We start from the raw sequence: 9,616 nt of genomic DNA on the forward strand, positions 1-9,616 counted from the left end.
ACAGAGGATGAGATGGCTGGATGGCATCTCCGACTCGATGGACATGAGTTTGAGTAAATCTAGAAGTTGGAGATGGACAGGGAGGCCTGGCGTGCTGCGATTCATGGGGTCGCAAAGAGTCGGACACAACTGAGCGACTGAACTGCACTGAAAGTCCCAGTAGTATTGCTAAAGTTGAAAGGAGCGTATGTGTATAAATAAATACATGAATAAATAAAATATTTTGATAGATCGTGACAGATACCATTTCAAATGAAAGCTCTCTGGGACAAAAGAACTGAGGTTTCTTTATTCCTTTTAGGGAGAACTTAGCATATATGAGCAAACTAAATTTAAAACATAATTGTTAAAAAAGTACAAAAAGTATTTGACAAATAAGAAATATCAACAATCTCAAAATATATATGACAAAGAAACGTTAAGACCTCAGTAGGAAGAAATAAAACCTTATTGAACAATATTAAATAAAGATCTAAACAAATCAAGACCTATATCACATTCATGAGTTGGAACACAAAATACTTAAAGATATCATTTCCATTTGAATTGTTCTGCAGACTTAGCACACACCCATTTTAAATTTCAGGAGGATTTTTGCAAACAATACTTCTTGTGGATGCTTCAGGAAACTATATTCCAGTCATAGGTGGGGAGTTGTTCAGTCCTGAACCCTGCAACAAAGTCTCACGCCAGCTTCTACTCAGTCTCCCCCAAATACACTAGAGGAACTAGTAAGTTCCTAACACACTAGTAAGCCCTAACACACTAGAGGAACTCTGTGACTGGTGAGATGGAGAAGGGGAAGCAGAGGAAGTAGGACTGGCCAGGTAGAAGCCCCTGGAATATTGAACAAAAGTGTTGCAGCTGGGGATGAATCCTTTAAGAACTCAAGACTTAAGAAATGGAGGTTCACATTTTGGGGAAAGGGGTGGAATTCATGACTGGGGAGAGGGGGTGGGGATGTGAAAAGGGAGATGCAGTGTATTCAAGGCCTCCACTCTCCTCAGTGGCAGCAGCAGCTGGAGCCGCATCAGAAGGGACTCAAGAAGGGCCCTAACACTGGCCTTTCATTACACCATAATGCTATTATTTGTTCAATTGTGTTTTACACTCACTTGCAATCTCTTAAGGACTTGGATCTCTGAATATTCACTCAAGTATCACTAAAGGCTCCGAGGGGCACTCAGTTAGTTATGGCAGGAGTCAATGAGTGAATGAGTGGATAAAGAATAAATGAATGAATGAAGGTCAAAAACAGGAGATCAACTTGCTCAAAGATGACTGTGTCAGCCTAAACACATTTTTCACTCTTGTGCTTCTTAAGAGTACAGCAACAGTAAAAAGCAACTCCATTAGCATTCTTTCCGCCCAGTGCAAGATACAACATGCTCTGAATAAATAGATAAGAACCTATTTTCTAATATCAAATTATCTCTATAGTATTATAATGAGATTTATTACAATTCTGGTTTCACTCACTTGAAACCCATTCCTTGTAGCTTATAGGGAAAAGCAGAGGCCTTTCTTTTTTTCTAATATTGCAAAGAAGGATAGTGAGATACTCCAGGCAAGAATCATTGTTACCCACCATATACTGTGAATGTGCCTGAACTTTTCAGCTTAAAAATCAAATCATTAAAGTCAAAAGCATATATTAATAATTCTACTTCCCTATTCTTCTGTGTTAATCCACTAACACATGCGTACATACTCAGTCACTTCACTCACGTCTTTACAACCCCACGGACTATAGCCCACCAGGCTCTTCTGTCCATGGAATTACCTGGCAAGAATACTGGAGTGGGTTGCCATTTCCTCCTCCAGGAATCCATTAACATGCTGTAGCGCAAAAATGTTCTAAATTCTGAACTGTTCATCAAAAGTTGCTGTATCTAAATACAGAGTTAAAAAGAGTCATGTTACAGACATCCCATATTTACCTTGTAAAGAAACACACAATATTCACATCTCTTAATAACCTATCTTGCCCTATAGCTTTTACATTGGGAATTTTTTTTAATGTATATGTGCATGTATCATTCTTTATCTGCCCAGGGTAACTTAGTAAAAGATCTGACAAAGTGGACAACTGGGTATTTCTTATGTATGCTTGTTGGTTACCACAATATCCCACAGAACAAAACACAAAAACTAACTAGTCTGTTCACCTTACCTTAATTAAATATTGTCTTTATGTTTAAAAAACATTGACAGAAGTTCTAGTATGTACCAGGCCTGGTGCTAGTGCTCAGCAACAAAGCATTTTCCTAACTGTTCTCTAATTATACTTTAACAAAATCAACTCTGAGGCAAGAATCATCTCACTCACTTTTATAGATGAGTAACTGAGGCTGAGAGGCTGGACATGTGCTCAAGAACTTATGACTCTCCTGTTGTATACAATAAAAGACCAAAGAAAATGAAATTCATCTCAAAGGTTATTGTTTAAAAAACTGCTGCGATATTAAAGTAGTACTTGATGACCATGATAGAAAAAATGTATTTCCTGTTGTCTGACTGGTAGAGATTTTAGAATTTTTGTGTTAGTTTCCCCTTTGAACCATTCATTTTTTACATTTTGTCATTGTTAAACTGTTTTAAGATTAACCTTAAGGTTCACCAATGTCTGTGCCTTTATAAGGAACTGGAATCTTGCCAAAGAATCACAGAATCAAGGGAGGGGTGACCATGAGTTCAGGTCAGTGACTTCAACACAGAGACATGAATGATGATAAACGCCATTAGGGTCCCCAGAGAAGAGCAAAAAATAGTAACTAATTCTCTACCACTTGCCTGAAATATCTCCCAAGGATCATACATGTCATAGGGTCAGGAATTTTGGTTTTTGAGGGAGACAGAAAACAATGCAATTCTCTCTACTCTTTCATTAATCTAAAAGTGTGGTAGGCTGATCTCTGTAATCCCAGTGGGATCTAAGTAATATTAACTCACTATGCCTCCAAATCGGGAGCCAGGACAGCACGGACTGAACACAGACATTCAAATCCTCCCTGTGCCACCCACCTGGGTCAAACTTCAGTATATTTTTAAAGTGTCTAATCTCTTAGCTTCACGAACTTCGGGAATAATAATAGATTGAGTCATTAGTCAAGGACACCAGCAAGAAAACAGATGGTCATCGAGTGCCCCAAAATAATAAGCACATTAAAAACACTCCCTTCAAGTTGTTGAAAGTTAGGAATCTAAAGTATGGGGAGAGAGTCTTTATAGGACTTGCTAACTCTCAAACATATATTACAACACGTAAAATACGCCTTCAAGGTTCAGACAAGTGAAGGAAGCCTCCAAAGCTCAGGCTCAAGGTGACACTACTTACAGGAGTATACATGGAAAAACATTCTTGAACTTCAGTGTGTTTAACAAAATGGTCCTTACAAATGAATATGCTGCTGTTGTTGTTTAGTCCCTCAGTCACGTCCAACTCTTTGCAATCCCATGGAACACAGACCTCTGTCCATGGGATTCTCCAGGCAATAATAGTGTAGTAGGTTGCCTTCTCCTTCTCCAGGGGATCTTCCTGACCCAGGGACTGAACCCAGGTCTCCTGCATTGCAGGCAGATTCTTCACCATCTGAGCCACCGGGAAAGCCACCAGAGAAGCCTCAGATGAATACATTTGTCTCTTAATTTTGTATCAAATATATGAGCAAAACTTTTATTGAAGCCAGAAGATTTGCTGATTTAGTTGCTATAGCAGACTCAGGCATATAATAGTTATTGAAAACTTGAAATATGAGGATATCTTTCTACTGTGTTCTTATGTGGGTGTGAAGCAACCTTAGACTTAAGTTGGCACTGCCACTCAACTACCTACTTTCGTATGCCAGTCAAAATTCTGAGTGATAAATAAAACATCAGAGCCATACAATGGATTCTCCTTTGGTTATAAACAGGAATGAAGTACTGATACATGCCACAACATGGATGAACCTTGAAAATGTTATACCAAGTGAAAGAAGCCAGTCACAAATGATTCCATTTATAAGAAAGGTCCAGAATAACAAATCCATAGAGACAGAAAGTAAGTAGTTGCTTGCTGATAAGCAAGTAAGGAAGAAATGGGGTGTGACTGCTAATAGGTACAGGGTTTCTTTTGGGAACTGATGAAAACATTCTAAAATTGATAGTGGGGATAGCTGCAAAACTGTAATTTAATAAAAGTCATTGAATTGCACACTTTAAATGGGTGATTAAAGTAGATTTAAATGGAATGTGAATTATGTCTCAACAAAAGTGTTCATTAAAAAAAATTCTGCAGCCTTCAAGTCGTAATTTTTTTAAGTTTTCATAAAAACTTTAGCTGTAGTTAAATTAGTCACAATGTGCTATCAAGCCCCTTCCTGTTAACTATTAAGTCTCTTTCTTTTAGAAATACATTGTGAAACATTTAATGTTGAAATTACAATGATGGAGATTTGCCTTAAAATAATCCAGTGGGTGTTACAAAGGGGGAATGAGTCTGAGTATACAGTGATCGTGTAAGTGTTGATAACTACTAAAGTTGGGTAATGGGTCACTGGTGGAGGGTGGTCATTATACTATTCTTTGGATGTGAGTTGAAATTTAAAAATTTCACAATAAAATAGTAAAGTGGAGTGAGGTTCTTAAGACTTCCTGGTTACTTCTATGCTATCTCTCTAGTCCACTTAGATTTTCTTTTTAAAAATACAGATGTATTGAAATACAGATAAAATGATGTGATATCTGAGGTTTGTTTCACAATAACACGCGAAGTGAATCTGACAAATGGACTAGAGAGCATGCTGAAACTAATTTCCACCCTGCTTGGAAAGCCCATCCTTCTGGAGTTAACAGAACATGGAGGGAACTCCCTGGTGGTCCAGTGGCTAGAACTCCACACTTTCCCTACCAAGGTCCTGGGTTCAGTCTCTGGTTGGGCAGCTGAGATCCCACAAGTCACCCGGTGCAGGGGGAAAAGGAGGACGCATAGAGCCAGCAACAGAACTAGGAAGAGGTGGAGATAAAACAGCCCGGTGTGCAACAACTGGGTTAGGGGTATATGAAAATTCACTGTGCAGTTTTGGAATAAATTTAAATTTTTCCATAAAGAAGAGTTTAAAAAAACAAACACCTCTCACACACATAAATTCAAAAGGTATGCTATTGCTGAGACTCTTGTCCTGCAACCGCAAGAGAGTTATGGGACTTAAGGCCATTCTCAAATCCTATTCAGTTGTTCTAGACATGCAGTATCTGTCAGTTCCATTGTCACCGCAAATTCTGAAGACAACCTCAGAAACAAGCTACAAAAAATAACAGCTGCAAGTTTCATATAGAGTTGGGGGGCACAGGGTGAAAAAAGGACCCTATAGAAGAGACAGTTCCAAATCACTGATTCTTTCCCTGCTTTGGTTTGCTGGGTCCTTGGGACAAGAACATACCCAGTCAGTAGGCTCAAACCAGTAGCCTTTACCATCTGATGCATGCGTGTGTGCTAAGTTGCTTCAGTCGTGTCCGACTCTTTGCAGCCCTATGGACCATAGCCCACCAGGTTCCTCTGTCCATGATATTCTCCGGACAAGAATACTGGAGTGGTTAGTTCATCAAACCTAACCATGGCTCAACTGACATCTAAAATGCATTTACCTCTGATATAATTCACAATAGTACACTGATTTAGGGGTTTACTTTTAGGAGAGAAAAAATAGTTTTCAATAATCCTAAACTAGCTATCTTTGAGAAGACAAGAGATTATGATTTTACAAAGAGCAAATCCCTAAAATGTATGCAAGAGTCACTTCTGGCCCAGGGTATTTAGAGAAATTAAATGTACCCATCATTTGGCTGAATTTAGGCTGACAAGTGGACTAAGGAGCAAGACAGATCCAACCCCTACCTACCCTACTGAGAATATTCCTCCTTGTGAAGTTTTAAAGAACTCCCAGGAGCCTGTGGGAGAGCCCAAGGGCAGGGCTAGGAGGGGGGTTTCTTTATTACATGTTGCACAGATTGTGAATTCCAACCACCATAGCACAGGCCATACCACAAGAAAATCATCCAGCATCAAAATATTTCCAAAGGAGAACAAACTGGCATCAGTTTAAGTATAAAAACGTCAGGCCAGGCTCTACATACCCAATGTTCTTACAGCTCTTTCAAACAGTTACTTCGGGTTCAATTCATTCTCCCTATAATCTTAAAATTCTTTGGTTCCCATGTGGCTCCTTGATAAATAATCCACCTGCAAATGCAGGAGAACGCAGGAAACCCTGACTGGATCCCTGGGTGGGGAAGATTCCCTGGAGGAGGAAATGGCAACCCACTCCAGTATTCTTGCTTAGGAGATCCCAAGGACGCAGGAACCTGGTGGGCTATAGTCCATGGGGTTGCAAACAGTCGGACAGGAGTGAGCAACAATCACCACGATATTCTTAACACTGGGTCTTGAAAGTGGGCTTGTGTGGACTTGCAAGGACCACCCAATGTTTTTAAGATATCCTACATTCATTACAGATCTCAATAAGAACTATAGGCATTGCCAGGCTTTTAGATTTAATTCAGAGAAAGGCTGTTTGCTTTACATGTTCATCTTCCAATCACTTCACCATGAAGACCTGTTTCCAAGTCTCTCAATCCCCAGCAAACCTCAAGACACTGGTTGCCTTGGAAGCGGTGAAATCTTCAGGAGGCAGGGATGCTGGAGGGCAGCGGACTTGAGCCCCACATCAGCCTTCTCTTTTGGAGGCGCCAGTCCCGTAGGGCCAGGCGCTGGGCCAGGTAGACATCTCCAAGCTCATCCACATGATGGCTTCGTGTTCTCAAGAATTAAATTCTGCCTAGCAATTTGTGTGGCTCCAGGAGCCCAGTGCGGGCCTAGGGCCCTCCTTTAACGACCAAGTACACAGCGAGGTAACACACACGGTTATTACCTCTTGAACTCGTCCCCAAACACAGCGGAGTTCCTTTACACCAGACACTTCATGTTTACGTTTGCCTCAGTGCAGAATAAAACAAGTGACGTGCCCCAACCTGTCACTTCATCCATCCCACAAGTACCCCTACTGTGTGCCTGGCACTGCTGATAAACTAGTGAACAAACAGATCGAGAGCCTTGCCCTCCCGGTGCGGACGCTGTCAGGGAAGTAAACACTCGGTGGCTGAAAGAAGTTACTCATTTTCTTCCCGCTTTTTTTTTTTTTTTTTTGCCACCGACCCCCCACCCTTCCAATCTCGCCAAGGGCTGGAAATCAAGTTTATCCTACTAGTTTGACAGGAATAACAAAACCCTTTAGTCTACATGTAATAGACACCGTCCAGGTGCAACCCAATTCACCATGGAACTCCACACTCTCTTTACGTCTTTTTTTGTTTTCAGCCTCAACGGCCCCAAAACTTCAACCGGTCTGTGAGGTTCTCCTCCCCAAGCGCAGCCCTGGGGCGATCAATCACGAGGCGGTGGAGGGAACCGGCCGAAAACCCCTGCTCCCCGCGGCGAGCTGGGCGCGCGCGCGGCACTCACCGAGGAGCCAGCCCAGAACGGGCACGAGTTCTTCACCTGCGGGGAGCTGCTCAGCGACAGCGCCCCGAAGCTGAGTGCCACCATGCAGCAGCCCAGGATCAGCTGCAGCAGACCGAGCGACAAGAGCAGGCGAGCGGGCAGCAGCGCGGAGCCCGGAGCTCCGGCCGCGGCGGCGGCGGCGGCCCGGCGGGAGGAGAGCGCGGGCGGCGCGGCCAGCACCCCGGCGGCGGCGGCCCCGCAGCGAGGCCGCGCCGGGGGCTGCAGCGCAGCTCGGGGCCAGCGCGGCCGGAGTGGGGGCAGCGGCGGCTCCTGGGCGGCGGCGGCCGCGGCGCCCGGGCCCCCGGCCTGCGGCCCGCCGGAGAGCCCGGCCACCGGGCAGCAGGAGCCCGGGAGCACCACGGGCAGGGACATGGACAAGCGGGGAGGGAGCGGCCGTTGGCAGCGGGGAGAGGGCGCGGAGCGGAGCCGCCGGCGCCGCGCTCAGAGCACGCGGGCGGGCTCGGACGCGGATGGGGGCGGGAAGAAAATGCGCACGGCCCAACCACTTGCTGCCGCCGCCGCCGCCGCCGCCGCTGCCGCCCCAGCTCCCGCCGGCCGCACCCACCTGCCAGCCGGCGGGTCCGCCTCCGGCCTCCAGGGCGCGCCCCACTCCCACAGCCCGCCCCCCACACCACGCGCGCCCTGAGGCCCCGCCGCGCAGCGCCTGCACCCTCTGGGGCCCCGCCAAAGCGGCGCTCTCTCCCTGGGCTCCAGGAGAGGTGCCCTTCCCCAATTTTAAAACAGGTTCCCTCGGGTTAGGAGGGAACTGCGGTCTGGGCGCGGAGGGACCGACAGCCCTCCAAGCTGGGGCGCGGCAGGAGCGCCGCTGGAACGCTGGGGACCCTCGCCCCCTTCCGGTCCAGCCCCGAGCGCGACTCTGGCGACCTTTCATACGAAGGGAGCCCGGCTTTAAACTTTTCCCCCGCCTAGAAGAAGGCTGGCAGGAAGAGAGCTGTGGGTGACTTGGTGGGAAAAGTCTAAGCCTCGGGGTTTCGGGAAAGGAGGACGCAGAGCAAAGTCACCGTTCGCGTGGGGCTTCCCGGCGCTGGCTGCTCTGCAGACCCTCCGCCTGGGAAGTTGGGAGGTGGGGAAGGAGGGTAGGGGCGCTTTCCTGGCACCAGCGTAGGAGCGGGCAGGAGGCCAAAGTTTCCTTGGAAGTATCCCGGCATCCAGAAAGAGAACCAACGGCCTGGAGCGTTGGCAAGGGTTACACACACTCTGTGGCCGTCTCACCTTGACTCTTGAGCTGTATGAGGCATCATCTGGTAGAACATAGAGTCCCAGACTTTCAAAGAAACGGCCTCATAAAATTCTAATCTGTTTTTTGGTAATTTATAAGATATATTTAGAACTTAAGAAATGATTCGCCTTTGTAAAATTTTATTTCCTAATGGTAGGAATTCTTATGCGTTGAAAGTCTTCTTATACATAAAATGATTATAATAGATTTTTTCCAGGTTAAGAACCAGAGCACTGTCACTCTGCAGAAAGTCAGTCTCAGTATTAGGTGAGTAATACGTAAGGGGAGGGTATTTTATATCCTCCTGCGCACTAAACCAAAGGAAACGTGAATCCGTTTTTATGCTCTGCTTACAAAGGCTGTATTTATTTTGTTCATTACTTACTGCAACTCACAACGTAATACACTGCCAATGTCCATGTGTGTTTACATGCACACTTTTTGAATTATTAAAGCACCTGTGATTAATAGTCTCCAGGACTTCTTTTCCAAACTCCTCTTGGAAATAAACTTCAAATCCTGGAAAGAAAAAAAGGAGTTGTCTTTTAAAATAAACGTTTGAAGTATGTGATTTCATGCACTTTAAAACATACTCTTAAATTGCAGGTAATGTTAAATTGAAAGTTTCTCATGTGCCAGATTATACATTTTAATTTATGCACAGCTTAAAGGTATTCAATTTTTAACATTCTACATTGTGTAATGTAAAAAAGTCTAAATGAGTCTTGAGAAACTCTGTCAGCTAATAAGTTTATTCTGCAGGTCAGTCTCTGACACCCGAAACATATACTGTCGAAAATGTATTCTTTGGGTCTGTGTAGGTTGGTGCTAGAAAT

General features: G+C 44.6%; 1 protein-coding gene across 3 annotated transcripts in view; it reads right to left on the reverse strand.

Moving 5' to 3' along the window:
* ENTREP1 (endosomal transmembrane epsin interactor 1) overlaps window positions 1–7,996 on the reverse strand; it is a 70,728-nt gene extending 62,732 nt beyond the window's left edge. The window contains exon 1 of one of the 3 annotated variants that reach the window (XM_070480379.1): window positions 7,502–7,996. In XM_070480379.1, coding sequence (XP_070336480.1) covers window positions 7,502–7,912 — 411 coding nt within the window. In that variant the 5' untranslated portion in view covers window positions 7,913–7,996. The remainder of the gene's footprint in view (window positions 1–7,501) is intronic. The other 2 variants (XM_070480377.1, XM_070480378.1) reach the window with 2 other exon arrangements.
* Between the last annotated feature and the right edge of the window lie 1,620 nt (window positions 7,997–9,616).

Source organism: Odocoileus virginianus, chromosome 18 (genome assembly GCF_023699985.2).
Source record: "Odocoileus virginianus isolate 20LAN1187 ecotype Illinois chromosome 18, Ovbor_1.2, whole genome shotgun sequence".
NCBI lineage: Eukaryota > Metazoa > Chordata > Mammalia > Artiodactyla > Cervidae > Odocoileus > Odocoileus virginianus.